This window comes from Camelus bactrianus, chromosome 4, assembly GCF_048773025.1.
Source record: "Camelus bactrianus isolate YW-2024 breed Bactrian camel chromosome 4, ASM4877302v1, whole genome shotgun sequence".
NCBI classification, from domain to species: domain Eukaryota; kingdom Metazoa; phylum Chordata; class Mammalia; order Artiodactyla; family Camelidae; genus Camelus; species Camelus bactrianus.
In genome coordinates this window covers 85,689,430-85,708,818 of record NC_133542.1, presented here as the reverse complement: position 1 = coordinate 85,708,818, position 19,389 = coordinate 85,689,430, and the positions used below count along the sequence as shown (strand labels likewise).

Genomic DNA, 19,389 nt, shown 5'->3' with positions numbered 1-19,389 from the left:
AATGTGAGGGCCTTTGGCTACACAGTGTGCCCACGTGTGGTGGTGACCACAGCATGGCTTATGAAGCTCTGTGCTGTTCTCAGGAACAAGGTGTAAACCGGAGAGCTTTTCTTGTGATGGGCAGATCCTCTGGTGATCTTAGACTCCAGACTTAATTAATCCTTCCACTCAGGCTTCTCCGTGGGTCAGAGCCATTGGAACCTTACAGTACCTTTGAAAATCTCCCTGTTTCCAATTTTCTCAGTGACTAATCAAGCCTACTCACCTGGTTATGGAAAAAAACAGTGAATGTGGCTATTCATTATACACTGCACTTTGTTCTAGGTATGCTCTGGTTTCTAGAGAAACCAGCTAAGCAAACCAGCAGCGAAAATTGCTTAATAAAGGTTTCACTAAATGCCAGTAGCCTCCCAGGGACAGGTTACCCATCCTATCCGGCTGTTCTTCACTCTACATTGTCCCCCTCCACACTTCCTCTAATCCGTGGCGGGTACAGATGAGCAGGGGAGAAGGAATCGGCATTATGTGCACTGGCTATGGCTGTGTCTCTGGCAATTAGCCCTGATGAGGTTTAGAAAGATGGCAGAGATTACCATAGTGTTTCTCCTGCCAAAATGGGAACTAGAGGCTATTCATGGTTGTTTTTGAAACTCACTTCCCTGGATTGTGTTTCATGCCCCATTTGTTACAGGTGCGTGGGTTTGGGAAGGACTGATTCCTAGCAAGTTTTCTCATCTCCTTGATATTCCTAGAGTTGTTTAGTAATTTACCTCCAAAATTATCTTTTACTTCAAAGACTATTAATAGAAAGAGGTTAGTTTTTTTTTCTTAAACATTCTCTGCACTATTCCAGTGAAGTTTCCAAGTATATAAAGATAAATTTCATATGTAGCAGAGTAAATAGAAAAATGTTAATGTAATCATATGGCTGTGAGGTAGGGTTAACAGTCCCCCATTTCCCGTTTCTCAGTACACTGACTTTACTGTCTGCAAACTTCTTTAAGAGTCAGTTTTTTTTTATTCTTTCATACTGAAAATCTATATATACCTCATCATCTTTTTCAGTTATGCCTTTCAAAAAAATAACTATTGGTTCAATAAAAAGAATGCAGTTTGGTTCAGGGCTAATGCCTTGAAATACAGACAGTACACTTTGAGTTTAAAGGAAGAAGAAAGTATTTATTATCAAAAGCCTTTTGATGTCTCATACTATTGGCCTAAAAATAAGAAACTTTCCTTCTAGAACCAATATAAACCTAAAACTTTACAGTAAGAAATAAGTTGTATAGAATTACATACAGTTGACTAGGTCTAGTGTAAATTCATTGTGACTATTCTAAAAGAAGGAATTTTTCCCTATGAAAGTGACCTCTTATTTAATATAATTCTACTGTATATTTATTACAACTTAAAATTACATCTTTTATTTTACAAAATGTGTACTTTATACATTCTAAATAGTAATTTTTATGATGTACTTTCAAATATATTTTACAGAGACAATAGAAAAATGAATAGTGATTTTATAACTTTATCAAAATTCAGTTGAAGCAGATATTCATGATATATTGTGAAGCATAGGGAAATACAGCCTTAGTTTTGTAATAACTTTAAATGGAGTATAATCTTAAAAAATATTGAATCACTATGTTGTACACCTAAAACTAATATAATATTGTAAATAAACTTCAATTTAAAAAGCAGATATTCATGAAGTCTTTGAAGTGAGCCATTTCCACATTAAACATTTAATTGTGGATAGGTGAGGAGACTTATTTTGGCCAAAATATATTAAAACAATTACCATTTATAGAGCTAATACATATTTAATGTTTCCGTTGAATTAAACAATTTTTTATATTCTGAATTTTATTTTTAATGACAAATACTTTTGTAACAATATGATATTATGTTTTAAATTTTTAATTATATGTTAGATGAGGACTTACATAATTAACTGTGGCCCACCTTTTACCTTTTTAGAGCTGTTTAACTCTGGTCTGAAGGGAGAGTGGTTTTCCCCTCCTTTTTCAATTTTCAACTGACTGCTCCATGTAGAACATGTATGTCCAAAGGAGGAAGACACAGTACTACTCATAAATCAGGATTGTTATTTCAGTGTTCTTTGATAAATTCAGCTTCTTAAGTAACCCCACATTTCCATTCAATTAATCTCATCATCAAATGGATCTTTTAACTGTATTTTTACATTATCTAGAAATGATTACTGCATGATTTACGCCTACTAAGTTTTATTTCTAATGAAGATTCCATAAGTTGAATTTGATTTTTTCATTAAAATCCCTAACAATACCTAATAATTTATGGAAATAATCATGAACATAGCAATTACTTACTTATATATTATACTCTTAACCACGGTCAAGCTTTCTAAAATACTTATTAGACATTTTATATTATACAAATACTATACAAAGTTCTTATCTTCATAATTTCTTCCTTATTATGATAGCCATGGACCTTAAGATGAAGGAAACCTTCATAAAAATCACAGAGTATAGTATAGATGTCACCTCAAAGCAAATCTTGGATAATTTTGAAGAAATTTTTAAAGAAAATGTTAGGAACAATTAGGGGCTTTTGCAGAAACTGGGATCTCTGCTTTTTTTCATGTTATGATCTCAAAATTACCTATCAAATACAGACATAGTTTTCCAGTTGTTGGCCATTCTCTTGTCTGGGGGAAAGACGAGTGGATTTATTTTGCTGTCTTGAGCCAGCAGTCTCATCTGCTACCATAATGTTAAGGAGCAACAGTATTATCTCTTAAATTCCTAGCCCAGGTCATTTTACTGAATTTTTCATCACTTGACCCTTCATTACTGTTGCCACTTCCTAGTGTGGCCTCAGTGTCATGTGACTTCCCAGCTTTGACGTAAGTGGTAATGAATGAGTTTGAGTCTAATTTTACATAATCTAGAATCTTTTCATGTTGGCCACAGGCTTTATAATAAATTATAATTGTCATTCCAATTGCAGCTGCGCTATGGCACCATTTTCCTTGTATCAGCTATTGTAAAAGTACTATTTTACTATAAAATAGTGAAACCAGCTTTTATAACAAGAGCACCAAAATGTTCATTAAATTAATTAATAAGCAAAATTTTGCCACAGCCTTGTTTCAACTACCCTACTAAACTGGAAATCTGAAACTAGGTAGTTTTTTTTTTTTTTTTTAATAAAAGGACATTGAGCCTATGTGAGAGAAGAATGCTTTTCTCTTTTTGTTATTGTCTAAAATAATCAAATTTTAAAGTGTAGAATATTTGGCATAAGTTAAAGATCCACATGTCTGATAGCTGTGATTGGAAAAGCTGAATTTTCCTAAAGAATTTTTTAAACAGATGTACGAAAAAATATTCTGTTCAAAATGTGAGCTTTGTAATACTGCCAGGGTCAGAAAGACCCAGATTAATCATGTAAATAATTGAAAAATTGCCATTGCCTGGCATGATTTCTCCATGAGTTTAGAAACTGCAGCATCTGAGGAGGGAGTGTTCTTGGTTGGCCCAGTTCCTTCTCTTTCTGTTTACTCCCTTTACCCTCGTGTAAACATCCCTCCTTATAATAATGGGTAACTATCTCTTGGGAATCACCGAAGATTCTGAGTTTTTTTATTAGGAACTTTTAGCATTCATCTTATTTTCTTGTGATGTAAAATAAATGCGTCAAATCTCTTTCAAATTTATCTTTAAAGACCAGCATTTCCCTCTCTTTATTAATAATGTTTCAAGATTTAAGAAATGAGGTCTTTGAGGAAAGTGGTTTCAACATTGCAAAGCCCTGGTTCAAACTGGCAACGTGGCATTTTGTGTTTGTCCATCTGAGGCACAGTAGATTTTGAAGAAGTCAATTTCTTTTCATTAGAAACGGTTTACTACTAAAGAACATATAATTTTGTCTTACCTTGTGTTCAGTTTATTTCAATAAAATGAACTTCATTATAAATTAAAGAGATAAATGATTTACTTTAAAAAAGAAAAAACCAAATATTCATCTTAAAAAGGTGGGGGGGGGGCTGTTGACACGTCTAAGCCCCTGAAGGGTAGGGGGGCCTCTTTGTATATGTAAATATTTTTGTTCTCAACTACATAAGCATGGTGGCAAGAACATAATAAGTGCTTATTCGTAAATAATTGTGGAATGAAAGCCATTCCCTTCCCACTTTCAATGAATGACATGTGCCTCTTCAATCCCATGGAACTCCTGTAGAAGAAAAAATACTTGTCTTATTGATGACAGTCTGTGTCTAGTAAACTTTTGTAGTATTTGTATGCCTGGAAATTTCTTAAATGATAGTTTAACTGGGTATAGAATTCTAGGTTGGCAGTTTTCTTCTCTCTGCTTGTGGAAGATACTGTTATTTTGTGGTAGTGGTGGTGGTGATGGTAGTGGTAATGAAAAGTTTGCCTTTAGTTGATTATTATTTCTCTATGGGATATCTTTTTTCTCTGGTAGTTTTTAAGACATTCTTTATCTATGATATAACAGGGTACAGATTTATTTTCATTTTTCCCATTAGAGAAAAAACTTTTTTAGTTTGAGGATTCATGCCTTCTTCAGTTCTCTGCCATTATCTCTTGGGCTTTCTCTCTTTCGTTTTCTCTGTTCTCTCCTTCTAGCATTTTAGAAACTTTGGTATGTCTTCTGTCCCTTAATTTTTCTCTCTTGTTTTCCTTTCTTTCTTCCTTTCTTTGTTAAGCTCTGCACTCAGAATGCTGAGTAATTTTATTCTACCAGTTTATCAGCTATCATTGTGGGGCTGTTTAGTCTGGTTCTTAACCCCGTATTCTGTGTCTGTTTCTATATTTTTTTCAAAACTGTGTTTCCTTTTTAGAGTTTGTATTTGATTCTTTCTCAGATCTGGTATTTTGCAATACCCAGTTCTTCTCTTGTCTTTCTGGACATGCTAAAGCCTTCGAAGTCTCTTTCAGATTGCTTTATTGTCTGTAATTCCTCAGATACGGATTCTCACATTTGTTGTCCCTTCCCATTTTCATTGTGGTAGGTCTTGTATGTTCTTTATCATTTTTATTGGAATTCCTCTTTTTTCCCCATTGGAATTGCAGGCATTCTCTGGATTAAGAAAATGTTCCTATGTTATGTTTTTCTATTCACCCCTCATTGACATCTATGGTTTTCACTGGTTTGGGGCCAGTTTTTTACATCGGTTTCTGGCTTACATTTTCCATACCATGCACGTGCTACAAAATTAGATTCCACAAATGGCACAGGTTGTGCATTCCATGTTTTCACCAGTGATTCTAAGGTAGAAGTACGAAGGCAGCCTGTTTCTGTCCTGTGTCCCCGGTTTGGGCTTTCCTAGCTTTAATTTGCAAATTGGATATCCTTTTAATTCCTACTGTGTTTTTGGTTGGTTGGTTGGTTGATTTTTGGTTTTTTGGGTTTTTTAAAAAATTCTTATTTTTTATTGCAGTGTAGTCAATTTACAATGTTAGTTTCAGGTGTACAGCAAAGCGATTCAGTTACACATATACATACATAGATTTTTTTCAGATTCTTTTCATTACAGCTGATCAGGAGAAACTGAATATAGTTCCCTGTGCTATACAGTAGGTCCTTGTTGTTTATGTGTTTTATTTATAGTAATGTGTGTCTGTCAATCCCCGTTAAATCATTTCCATCTTCCCTCTCCACATGGAGTCCTGCAGACTGTAAGCTAAGACCCTGCCCCTGGGGGCTCTGAGCCTCAGCTCCCGCTTACTGCTGTGTTACTTCTTTGGTTTTGGCATCTAGAGATTTTCCTTTCTTACTTTCAAGCTCAAGTTTAATTCTGTTGTTACTGTTATCAGATTGCATCCAGTGTTTCCCCTTTTGGAGTGGGATGGGAACTTTCCACATATTCACCATACCATTTTGTCAGAGAAATTAGAACCATATAGCTTAAAATTACTTTTTCTTGGCCCACTGTTTTTAACAATTTGTGTTAAGCAAGCAACCCTTAGTCTGTAAAATAAATATGACTCTATCTATATGATTCATATGTCTGTATGATTCAATCCACTGTAATTAGCATCTTACAGTCCCTAAATTCTTGCAACCCAGTAGAGATTGAAGTAGGACTATGAAAATGGCTTATTTCATTATCACATAAAGACTGGTATTTTTTAAAAGTTTGACTTCTTATGTAAAATTGAATAACAAAGTCTGCTTAATAATATTGAGAGAAATCACTGAATTAAAACCTTTAATATCCCATTTTTAGGTCATTATTAATATAATCATTAATTTATCCTTATTTAGGAGAGGATGTCAGCATGTTTATCAGTTTAGCCACAGTCTTGACAACAGAACATCATATTGCCTCAACTTTTATTATATTTTTAAGAAAGGTGTATCTTTAGTATATATTTTAAATGATGGATACAATAGAAACATCATATTATTGCTGAAAATAATGTCTTCTTTAAAGATCTAACAAGATCTGACAGTGAGATCAGTTGGAGAACATGATATATTAGATTATAAAAAATATTGGGAAAAGGTACGACAGTCTCCCTATTTGACCAAAAATGACTGTTTTGTTCAGACTGTTTTTGCTTTCATCCCATTTTTCAGACACATAAGGGAAAAATGAAGGGAGCTATGTCGACAGATACAAAGGAACACCAACAAGCAGGCGAGGGAAGCACGCCGTATCCCCTTTACCTTTCACACCCTGTGAGCCAGAAGAAGAAGAACGTCTACCGTACAGAGCAGACCACCTTCATAATTGGAGAAACACCAGAAGGAATCCGCAGGTATGTCATCTGTGGCAACACTGGACTTTATGAATAATAAAGAATGTATAACTTCCTAGTGAAATACACAAAGTATTTGAATTTTAACTACACCTGGCATCTGAGTATTTCAGAAAAATCTGAATGTGTACACTTAAAAGAAATCCCAAATGTTTTAGATGTTTTAAGAAGGCTTATCCCTGAATTGATTTAAAAAATGAAATCATTTTGTGTAGATAAATGAAATACTTCAGTGCATTATATTCGTTTATGTGTTGAATATTTATTGAGCACCTAATATGCACGCAGGCATCGTGCTAGGTGCTGAATTTACTGTGTAAAACAGGCGGGCATAGCGCCCACAGGACAGTGGGATGGGGGCTATGGGCATCAGACCGTAAATTTCTCAAAAGTAAAAAAAAAACTTATAAATAAATAATTTTAAAATGGTGTTTTAGAGGAAAGAAATGGACAGGCCTCCTTGATGGAAAATAATGGGATGGGGAGTTACAACTCTATTGCAAGGGACGTTTAGGTTAGGACCTGAAGGATAATCAGGCAAAGAGCCAGAGTAAGAACTTTCTGAAGAGGGAAGAGGTTTGGTGCGTTCGGGAACTGAGAGAAAAGACGGGTGTAGATAGTGCGTAATAACCTAGCAGAGAGTGGCATGAGGTGAAGGGAGAGACACAGATGGGGCTGGAGCACGCAGAGCCTTGTAGATTGTGGAAAAGAATTTGGATTTTGTTGCAACTGCAGTAAAAAGCTATTGAAGCATGACATGATCTGATGTATGTTTCTAAAAGATTGTTCCAGCTTCTGCATGGAAGAGGGCAGAGAGGACTAGGGGAAACCATAGGAACTAGGTGATGGTGGTTTGCAATAGAGTGGTTGCCATGGAGACAGAGCCAAATGGATGACTTCAGTTTTGTGGTTGTTGGGAGAGAGAGAAGACGGGGTTACTCCCAACTTTCCGCCTTAAGCGACAGATTGGATTTACTGAATGGGGGAAACTAGGAGAGACACACGTTTGGAGTAGAAAAAAAAAATCGAGTTCTCTTTCACTCATATTGTTAAAATTGAGGTTGTAGGGACATGTCACATAGGCAGTGGATATGCTAACTGAGATTTGGGGACTGGAGATCTAAATTTGGAAATTGTCAGCATAAAGATTATGAATAAATGGCTTTAGAGCTGTGGAGTGTGTGAACGGCTTAGGAACAGAACACAGAGAGGAGAGGGGGAGCCCCAGGACTGAGCTTGGAGGGTGACCGTGGGTGCCTACTGAGTAGGAGGCCCCCCTGCATGGTCCTGAAGCCATGAGAAGTGAGAGTTTCCAAAAAGAGGGAGCACTTCACTTTGTGGAATGCACCCAGCATCAATCTGAGGAAGTGGGGACGTGGCCCTCGAGCTGGGGAGCTCAGTGGCTGCCTTACGGGAGCATCTGAGGAGGCAGGTCCCAGGGCGAGCGGGGCGAGCAGAGCATGGGCAGCCCCTGTGACTGCTGCAGTGGTAGCTGGAGGGCACTGTGGGATCAAGGGTAAGTTTTTTGTTTTGTTTTGTTTTTTTAAGTTGGGAAGATCGCAAAAGTTGTTTCTGTGTTGAGGGGAAAGGCTAAGAGGGAAAAAAGAGATCTTGCCAGAGAGGTGATAACAAAGAGTGCAGTCCTGGAGGCAGGAAACAGTGAGATCCAGACCTCTGGCCAAGGTCTAGCCTTGGAGAGGCATTAAGAGAGAGCAGATGAAGACAGGCTCAGATACGGCGATGTTTCCTCAATTAATTGAGAGTTAAAGTCATCAGTACAAGGGGGCAGAGAGAAATTATGAAATGAATCATTTATAAAGTAGGAAAGCAAGCTTAGTGGGTGATGTTAAATCCCTGTTTGAGAGTAATTCCAGTAAAACTGTCTGCAGCATGCAGACCTCATTCAGCAAGCTTCAGTTGCTCAGCTGCAGACACAGAACAGGGAAGCAGCCGGGTTTAGGGAACAGGGGTTAGAACGGAAGGAGAGAGAAGCAAGGAAACCGAAGGATGTTCGCAAAGGAATGATTATAAAATTGAACCTAAGCTGGACAAGGGGAGGCTGATGATAGCGAGAAAGCAGAAAAGTCAGTAAATTGGAGGACTCAAGATCAAAGGTGTATTCCAGCACTGCTGTCACTGGGGTCATTGAGCCACTGGACGGCAGCATGGTATGACTGAATTCAGGGATTTGGAGGATGTGGAGTTCACGGTGATGACAGTGGTGGTGTATGACCTTGGGAATAGGGGCCTGACATGAAATTGAGCTTTAGGGGGTGAGGTAAAGATATTGGTGGGCCAGGAGTTGGGCGGGACATCCACATGGATACTGATGTTACCAAGAATGATGGCAGGAGATGGGAAAGGAAGCAGCAGTATCCAGGATCTTGTTCACTCACCAGCAGGAGGCAACTAGGAAGTCTGTTAACAAGGTGGGGGATGAGAATGGTTAAGCCAGATACCTTAAAGACGGGAAGGAGAAAAGACTGGTCTAGAAGCAGCAGAGTGAAGCATGACCCCTGAGGTTTAAGGATGTGAGGTGTGGGAGTCTTGAATTGTGAGGGCTGCATGAGAGGAGGCAGTATCAGGGGATAGAGGGGCCACTCAGGGAGAAGACGCAGGAGAGCTGGTAGGTTATAGCCTGGTCCCAGGGGCCCCGAGGAGTGGTCTGGAAGGATAGCGGGGTAGATTAGATCAAGGATGTAGAGACGAGGAGGGGGGTGAGAAGCCAGTGGTTGTGGGTAACTGAGGAGTAGTGTCTGAGGTCAGCAGGCAGCGGAGGAGTGGGCAGACTGGTCCCGATGGTGTCTGTGGACAGTGGGAAAACGGGGGTTGCTCTGTCTGTTCCAGTTGCTTCCCTCAGGGTTTTGGCAACTCCCAGGCAACTGGTCCGTCAGCTCCTGGGGGCTGGTGTAGCAGGTTGCAGCTCGCTCTCACCTGCCCACCATTATCCAGAAAGGCGGACATCCCACCCTGCTACTGCAGCGCAGCTCCCCGCTAATCGATTTAGCACCATGACTGAGTAAACTTGGGGCAATTTTCTTTGGGCAGTTATTTTGCTAGGAGCCCAACCACGTACATTTTACCAGTCTTTGAGGAGCACAAGCACCTGTACCCCCTTTAGCACTGTATAGAAAAATGAAAGTATCAACAACGATCAGGTTTTGCTTCTTTTTTTTTTCTCTACCCAGCCTGGGGAATAAATGCCTCATGGTAGGTAAAAAAGTGAATGGTGTCTAATACTAGAATGCCAACATCTGAACTAGGGGACAGTGTCCGGACTGCTGGCCCCTCTTTCCCACCACCCATCCTGCTTTATTATGTGAGTCAGGACCCCATCCCATGCGGCAGCCCCGTGGAGCACCTGCATGCAGTTTCCAGTCCTGCCTTCACTTCAGAAAGCTTAGGCAGAAAGAAGATAATTTTAACCATGTTCCACCGCTTCTCCCTCCACAATACATAGCTACTCTTAATACACTTACTGAAAGGCTGAAAGATACCCATCTTTTTCTTCTTCTTCTTTTTTTAATTTTTAACACCTGTATTGTGGTATGGTTCCTGTACAGTAAACTACGCGTATTTCTGTACATACAATTTGATGGATTTTGATAGATGTCTACGTCCATGAAACCACCACCACAATCAAGACAGCTAACATTTCCATCACTCCCCAAGAGGTGCAGTTTTCAAAAGATACCTATCTTTGGTTTCCTTTTTTTTTCCCCCCCTCTTTCTCTAAGTGGCATATGAATGTCTACAAAATTTCCCTCACAAAGTGGCCAGCTTATATCCCCTGGTTGTACCTTAGAGTTCCTTAAATATTTAGAGAAAATTCTTTTAAAGCCCAAGAATTACAAAAGCAAGTTCAGAAGGCAAAAATGTGATGAGCTGTAATCAGAGCTCATCCTGTAAAGGGCAGCCACACAGCCTAGCTTACCTGCATCCCACGCAGCTAGAACAGGATCTGAAGCCCTTTCCCCTGCGAGGTGACGGGATCGCAGGATCGCGGGCGAGGTTAGCGCAGCGAAGGCGAGAGCACTTGGGCAGCTGCCGAGACATCACCAAGTCTGGGGCGAATAAAAGACATCAGCCTGCAGCCTGGCCAACAGCTTAATCATCATGGCACAGATATTTATTAGAAAGGCCGTGAACACAGATTCCGAGATGATTAATGAACAAAATTATAATACTTCATTACTTCATGTAAAGTGAGAACTGAAACCCTTTAAGAACATACTTATTGCTTTCCAACAAGAACACTGGCGATTTCCAAGACAGCAATTTGGAAACTTTTTTTGTGATTAAGTACTCTCTTGGCAATGAGTGTGGCTGACGATCAGGCGTAGGTAGTACCTGGATTTGGGCCATCGTGGCGAGGACTGGAAGCTGGGGTGCGCACCTGAAGCCACAGAAGAAAGGCGTGGGTGTGCAGAGCGGATTGCCACTGAAATCAGAGGGAGCACAAACTTTATGTAACCTGGTCTGGGTGGCAAAAACAGTGGTGGTTTTAAATAAAGCTCCTGTTTACATATATTTCAAAAAAAACCATCAGGGTTCTCTGTTGTGTACAGGGTAAAGTTCAGACTTCTGAGATGGCATGCAGGCCCCCTGATGATTTTCAGGCTCTTCAAGTTTGGCAGGAACTCCTGCCCTCCGCACACCAGGTCTTCTAGGAATGGGGCCTGTGCACGTTCCCTCCCTCCCCAGACGGCTTCCTCACTCATCTTTACCTGGCTGGCTCGAGGTGACGGTGGAGAAGCCTTCCCTGCCACCTTGCCCACCACCAGTCACTGGCTTAGGTACCCCTTCTGTGGGCGCCAACAGGGCCCATGTTTACCTCCATCATGAGATTTATCACTGCCTTCTGGTTTGATTTTCATGTGTCTGTCTCCTCCAACTAGGCTATAAACTCCTTGAAGATAAGGAACTGGAGTTTGTTTACTGGTTTTTGTTTTTGTTGGGGGGGGTGGTAGTTTATCTATTAATTTATTTATTTTTAATTTTTTTTAAATGGAGGTCCTGGGGATTGAATCATTCCTTCTACAGTGCCAAGCACATAAGAAGGCTCTATAAATAGTTGTTGAATGGATAAATGAATGTTTTAAGGAAATATTATATTAAAATGGATATAATTTTGAAATTTGGGGTATTTTAATCATGGGCTGCAACATCTTTTGTTTAAAAGAACGTTTATGAACTGGGCTCTCAACTCACGGCCCCCACACAGCATCAGCAAAGCAGTACCGTCTGTCTCAGTCTGCGTGGGCTGCTGTAACAAAACGCCACAGACTGGGCCTTAAGAGACAGAAATTTATTTCTCACGGTTCTGGTGCCTGGGAAGTCCAAGATCAAGGTGCCGGCTGATTGGGCTCCTGGTGTGAGGGCTGTCTTCCAGTTTGCAGATGGCCACCTTCTCACTGTGTCCTCTCAGGGCAGAGAGAGAGCTCTCTGGTGATTTCTTATAACCAGTTTTAACCTTAATTACTTCATAAAGGTCCCATCTCCAGATACAGTCACACCAGGGATTAGGGCTTCAACATAGGAATTTTGGGGGCAGAGGGGGACAGTTCAGTCCATAGCACCCTCACCTGGGAAAAGGAACCGTCAGCGCCCAGGGTTCCTAAACAGCCTTTCTACCTCCGTCTCACCAGATGGCCCATTTCCTCACACGTGCATTAACATCTTTTATTAATATACTAAGACTGAAATTCACTTTTTCAGATAGCATTTGACTTAAGTTTAGCTCTCTATACTGAAGTCAGATCAGTGAGATCAGTACTGGAAAAGAATCTAGGTTTCTCAGTCTAGAACTTTCCTATAGGCTCATCAAAAACGTGTGAAATTCCTATGTTGTATTTGTGGAAGAAGGAGAAAAAAAGGAGAGAGAAGGAAAAAAAATTTCCTCATTTTTTTCAGCATTTTCTCTTTTCTAGTCACTAAGACCCTTCTTTGACAATTTCATTTCATGGGACTTGAATGCAATATAGATTTTCAAATACAGATTGTATAAATTATGGTTCTCATGTAAGTCATAAATTGGCTGACTTGGAGGAGTAGCAGGCTGGGGTCACACAATTCCCAGGAAGTACCTGATAGTATAAATCAGAACAACTTAAAAAGCTGGTGATTTCATGAGCTAAAATATTTTTTCAGAAGGATAAGGAAAAAGGTCACATTCTGCTAAGTGCAAAATGCATGTTCATTATGGAATTAAGCTAAAATATGCTAAGTGAATAAGATGACGTACTTTGCCTCTGCATAGCATAACACCGATGGCAAGTTTTTTAGAACTTGTTTTAAAAGTGTTTAAAATGTAATAAAAAATAACCACTGGTTTTGTTCATTAAATCTTCAGAAAACAATTTGAAGAGATGGCCTCTTATTTTAAATTGTCTTCTGTAAAGGAGTTTGCTAAACATATAATTAATGCCACATCAGAAGAGCGACAGAAAATGCTAAGAGACTTTTACGCTTCTCAGTATCCAGAGGTAAAAGAATTTTTTGCAGATTCTCCTTCAGAATTCATTCAGTCTGCCTATGAGGAGGGAGAGACAGTCAAGAATAAGTCTGAAAAAAAAGAATCTCTTATAAAAGGAAGGCCGTCAGATTCTGACACTTTATCATTTAAAAGCTCTGCCAAAAAAATTTCTCAAACTTGCAGCCTGAAAACCTGTAAAGAAAAATCAATTAAGTTTCAGAATCACAGTTTCTATAGAGGAGAGGTGCTTTCTAATGATGTGGAGACTAAGAAATTACCTATAAGTTCTACCCAAGAGACTAAGAGTGGGAAAAACAGCCAAGCATCCTGTTCCCTGAACAGTACGTCTCGAGCATATGAGTTAGAAAATACAGAAAACGCCAGGAAAGGCCAACAGGACCTGGCAAAAATGGATGTTTCAAGAAATGGACCCCTTTCCAAAGTGGGAAACAAAAAGACAGAACGCCCAGCGTCAGAAAACACTTCCGTGGTAGACTTGCTTGGGGACACCTCTATTCTTGATGACCTCTTTAAAAGCCACGGGAGCGGTCCCACACAGCTGCCAAAGAAGGCCCTTCCAGGGCCCCCGGAGAAAGCAAAACAGAGGCCCAAAGATTTCTGGGACATCTTAAATGAGCAGAACGGTGACAGTCTTAGTAAACTCACGGACTTGGCGGTGATCGAGACTCTGTGCGAAAAAGTGCCCTTCGCTGCATCCTCCAAGAGGAAGGAGGATCTAGAAGCTTCTCTTTGGAAATCCAACGAGAAGTTTTTGTGGAAAAAATTTAACTGCAGTGATACGGATGAAAACACAACTAATATACAAGAATAATACATAAACACAGATGAGTCTCTACAACCAATGAGCTTCTGCCGTCAGCGTTTACAGCACTGTATTCCCCACAAATTATGTTACCTTGAACACGGTTGTCAACATCTATTTTTAATAAACTCTTGCTCCAGGGTTGGGTTTTGTTTTTTAAGTCTAAAATGTTATCATGTATGTTTTCCTTAATATCTGATTTGATCTTTTTAAAAAAATATGATTGTGTTATAGTATCAAATACTGTTATGAAATGGAAAAGATTCTAGATTTGTTATCAGGAGATCTGGGGCACCTCTCTTACTGTGTAATTATGTGGCCTTAGAAAAGTCACTTTGCCTGGTGTGCAGCCAGTTCCTGCTATGAAAGATGAAGGGTTTGAATTCGATCGACATGAATTTCCTTCCAGTTTTTAAAAGCTTTGGTTTACTCTCCCAGATTCCCTCAAGTCATAGGCCGAACTGTCCTCACCCCCCCAAACCAAGGGTAGACTGATGTGTTTCTTTCTTAACTAACACTTGGAAAATTACCTGTTTTCCTTTTCCCTCAGGTACTACTGTTATTAAATTATTCGTATCAAAGTAATAACTAGCACTGAATAAATGGCGTGTATTAAAATAGTAAGTTTGTAACTGCTCAAAATCAAAGAGTTAAGGTATAACCTTACTACATATGATGCTCAAGTAATAGAATTATTATCATGAGCCACAGGACACATGCCTCACCTTTTTATACAACTGTTTAAAGCTTTGTATAGCTCTTTTGTATGTATTAAGTGTGAAGAAATGAGTAAACATTTGATTTTATTGAAAACTCTTCTGTTTGGTTGAATTTAATTTATATGGTTTATCATCAGTGGAAAGTGCTCATTGTTGAATTCATTTATTCGGAGACATTCATTCAGCCCCTGTGTGTTCTGTGCTGGGAGCTCAAGATGTGCTCGAGAGATGAGGCCCCGCTCCTGGTCGAATCTGTAGATTCATGTCTGTAAAGCCCCTGGCATCCTGCCGAGCACATGGAAGCGGGACCTGAGGTAGCTACTGCCCCGCATGCAGATGCTCTGTGGCAGCTTTCCCTCACTTGAACTGACAGGACCATGACAGGAGGAGGTACCCAGAAAAATAGCAGTTAACCAGGAAACAGTGGTGCTCCAGAGATCACAGCGAATTGTTGCTGTGTTGAGGGGAGGGGGCCTTTGGAGGAGCCAGCCATTGCGGTGTGCAACCATTGCTCAGAAACGGGAAAAAAAGAAAGGAAAATCTTTTCTCAAGGGATTTTATGGCCAAGAATGTTTTCTCTAGGGCAATGTTGGGGGCTGTGAAATATATTTTATTTCAGTTAATACATATATATGAATGAAAGAAAATGTTTATGAAATAATTTTTCCCTTAAGGCATGCAACATACTTGGATAATTTCTCTTGTATTGCACTTTTGGCTCGTGTGTGTGTGTGTGTGTGTGTGTGTGTGTGTGTTTTAATGTTCTCATAACCCACTAAGTTGATTTCATGACCCACTAATGATTGGGAACCACAGTTTGAAAATTCACTGGTTTAGGTTACATAGAGTTAGTCATTGTTTTTGCTACTTGCAGCTGAGATGTGTCCAGACTTACCAGATGCTACAAAATGAATGTGATGGGCAGTCTGTGGTAGACTTGACATTAGCGCTGTTGGACTGCTGTCGGGTCAGCTGTAAAAGGAACACAGGTAAGAACGTGGATACCTCTTCATCTCAGTTTATGTATCAGACAATAGAGTTCAGTCATTTTAATAAAAATGTATCTTTCATAAAGGACCTTTTATTTTTTTTTACATAGATATGACCTTGGAATCCTAATATGATGTTTATACAGATATTAGCCCTTATCTTCAAATATTATGATATGCTATGAAAGATTTTTATCACTGGTAGTCAAAATGGGAGCAAACATACAGACCTGGAGTTTAAAAATTAGTTTCCAACAGTTGTCAATGAAATGTTTGTCATAATTATGTAGGAACGGCGTGCCAAGCAGAATGCAAAGTTCAGTATGGAAAGGAGCCAGTCGGAACCTTCTGGAAGGGGAAGGATAAGGGTTGACTCTCCATGCAGTGGAGTGGTGGGAGGATTTGGTACAGCCGCTGATGACTGTGGGAGCAAACACTGTATTAAGAATCCTTCCTTCCCCAGGCCCCTGCTGTCCTGCCCCCAAGTTCTGCCAACTAAATAGGTGGCCACAGGCAAATCCCAGGACTCTTCCAGCCTGTTTACACTTTAAATTTGAAATACACTGGATTGGTGGTGTTCAAGCATTTTTTCTTAAGCAACTGAACTCTACCTTAATTGGAAGCTCAATTATTTATAACAATTAAAATGGAGATCCGTTCCTTCCAGCAGCACCACTGTGGCTCCGCGGAGCACTAGTTTGAAAACCATAGGGGTGAGATCATTGCTAAAAAACCTTCCAACTTCCAAGTTTCCATGATTCTATTTGCCACAATTTGTATTTTTTTTACTTCTCTTCAAGGCACTGATAACAGTTTCTGGCTGCTAGCACTCAACAGACAATTCTCAGTATTGGAAACTGAGGCAAAATACCATGAGATCTTTGCACTTGAACTCCTCAGAGTTCCCTTCGAGCCCTGAAACCACTTTTCTGAGTGAATTAACTTCATCTGCAAGCAGTGCGGCCGCCCCTAAATGTTCAAGGTGAAGGAGCCTTAGTTTGCAGAGATGAGTTGATGATGAACTTCCCATCAGTCCACAGCATAGGGTTGTTTTTAAAGTTGAATGCGCAATTTTGAAACTCTGAAGTTAGCCTTCCTTTCTTATATAAAATAGCCCTCTTTTATGAAATGACAGTAGATCATAGTTTTTCACCCATTTCAGTGTCCTTGCTTGATATAAATATTGATAACCATATGTCAGTTTCCGAAAGTTCTGACACTTACTAGTCTATAAAATCCAAAAGAATGGGTTCCCTGCCTGCGTCTAAGGTCATTTTTTACATATGAGGGAATAGCGCCCCATGGGCACTGAGTCATACATCCAGTTATCAGTGGGTCTGGGGCCAAGCAAGGGTGTCAGTGAACCTGTAAGATCCTATAGGACGCATCCACCTTCAAAGAGCCCAGAGTGCAGAGCACTTTTTAGACTCCTCACCCAATTCTCATTTAATCATCACCGATGTGACCTTGTTTCCCAGTTCCGTCCCCACCTGCTTTTGCAAAGCATCCTCCATCCAGTGCTTCTGGGAGGCCTTAAAGTGAAGGCTCATAAGCTTGGGAACAGATCTTGGCCCTGGCTGCATTGCATTTGCCCTGGTGACAGCCCCATGCACTGTGCCCCCATGCTGGCTCCACGTGGTGTCTGTGGCAGGGAGAACACTGCACTGTTTCTCTGTTAAAGGTCAGTCATAGGAGGGCTGTCTGGCCTTACAGGATCTTTCAGACTTTTAGGTATGAAAACAGCCCTTTGGGGGTTGACTGTCTGCCCCTAGGGGGAAAGACTCGGACTGACACCCCCCTTTGGAAGTCCGAGGCTGTGTGGTTCCCAGCCTCGAAGTGGTAAGTCCGAACCACCTGCAGAGGCTTTTCCACACCCAGGTGCCCAGGGCCCTCCCCAGGAGATTCCAGATCAAGAGGTCTAGGGTCCATCACAGGCTCATTTTTGTTTCTCAAGTTTCACAGTAGTTCTGATAGGTTAATGTTTTGTCTGAGATGTCATCACTGGACAGAGCTCACCTGACTTTCTCTCCAGTGAGCCCCCCCCACCCCCGCCATGTGAAAGCAGTGGGCGTGCGAGTGAGTCACACTGGAGCCCCTCTGTCCTTTTTTAGGCCCCCAAATAGCTGTTATGTTCCCATAAAAATATCCACCCACAGCAGTGTTTCTCTCGTTAAACTTTGTCAATATGTACTTCATCGTCTTTGCTGGAGGTTAACGATTTTGGAGGTTATATTTATCCCCTAAATTCCCACATTTAAGACCAATCTTAATTATATGAGTATGATACCCATATGTCACTGACATGGATAATGCCAGTTGACATTCTTGGTTTTGCGCTGCTGTCTCTCAGTTAAAAATCAAGAATGCCTCTTTCTACAGATGATTTTTTGGTTGGCTAAATGGGCCCCTTTCTCTCATTGAAAGAAATAAGTGAAACATACTTTACGTTGTTATAGATTTAAACAAAGGGGGAATGTGTGCCTCTTGGAATTTCCTAGACATCTCTGAGGAAACTCTAGTGAGTCATCTTGTCAATTGTGAATTTTTGTCCCTCTCTCCCAATGTATCTTTTAACTTTGGATTTTTCTTTATTTTTTGTAAAGTGAGGCATGCTTCTGGACTGAGAGATGGACTTCAAAAGAAGGCTCATAATAGCTAATTCATGTATACTTTTTTCTTTCCTAAAACCATTATAAAAGCATTGATTTTTTAAAAATCTTAATTTTTCAAAGCATAGATGTCAATAAGGGGTCCATGAGAACTTCTGATCTCACAGGATCACGGTCCGCCCACCCTGCCCGTCCACCAGCAAGCGCTCTCATTGTGCTTCCAACAGTTGACTGTCTTTCTTCCCTTACTCACTGTCCTCCCCACCACTGCCAGTGCCCTAAGAGGCCTCCCTTCAGTGCAGCCTGGCAAAGCCCTAGGGTTTTTTGTAGGTCATTCCCTCCCCATTACTCCCTCCCCGCAAGCATCCTGCTCGCCAGTATCAGTGGAACCCCGAATGCCCTGCCCAGCAACCTAATAATAACTTTTCTTCCTCAATCCACTTTCCCCTCTCTCCCCAGCACCACATCAAACCTGCATCTCAGACCCCTTAACTCCCTGATTCCCCTGTTTTAGGAAATACCTCACCCTCCTGCTTCACATGTTGGACAATGCCATCAACAGTGAAGCTCTGATTGTCATATTTGGGACATTCCAGAAGCCGGATGACCAGGCAAGTCACCCCCAGAGGCAGCACTTCACTGACCTGCCAGGAAAAGGCAAAACCAACCAATCAGTTGAACCCTTGTAGAGGTGCCATTTACCTCTTGAAATGGCCCAGCGCTGCCACGTTGCCCTGCAAGGCCTAACAGCTCCCGTAGTGCTAAATAGGGCGCAGCAGTGTGCTGGGGAATGTTTGGGAGGACAAGCAGGTCTCAGGAAGCTTGAAATGACCCCTAGGTAGGCATGCGAGTAAGGGGACAAGACCCACCAAGGAACCCAGGCTCAAATAATGGGCGCTGTCTGAGTGGTGGAAACAAGGTGGGCTTCCGAGTGATCAGAGCAGGCCACCCCCTGAAATTCTGGGGATGGCTGGGAATTCCCGTCCTCCCCC

General features: G+C 40.7%; 1 protein-coding gene across 2 annotated transcripts in view; it reads left to right on the top strand.

Moving 5' to 3' along the window:
* ERCC6L2 (ERCC excision repair 6 like 2) overlaps positions 1-14,896 on the top strand; it is an 83,701-nt gene extending 68,805 nt beyond the window's left edge. For both annotated transcript variants that reach the window (XM_010967454.3, XM_010967453.3), the window contains exons 18-19: positions 6,601-6,782; positions 13,135-14,896. In XM_010967454.3, the coding sequence (XP_010965756.2) occupies positions 6,601-6,782; positions 13,135-14,089 (1,137 nt within the window). In that variant the 3' untranslated portion in view covers positions 14,090-14,896. The remainder of the gene's footprint in view (positions 1-6,600; positions 6,783-13,134) is intronic.
* The last annotated feature ends 4,493 nt before the right edge of the window (positions 14,897-19,389 follow it).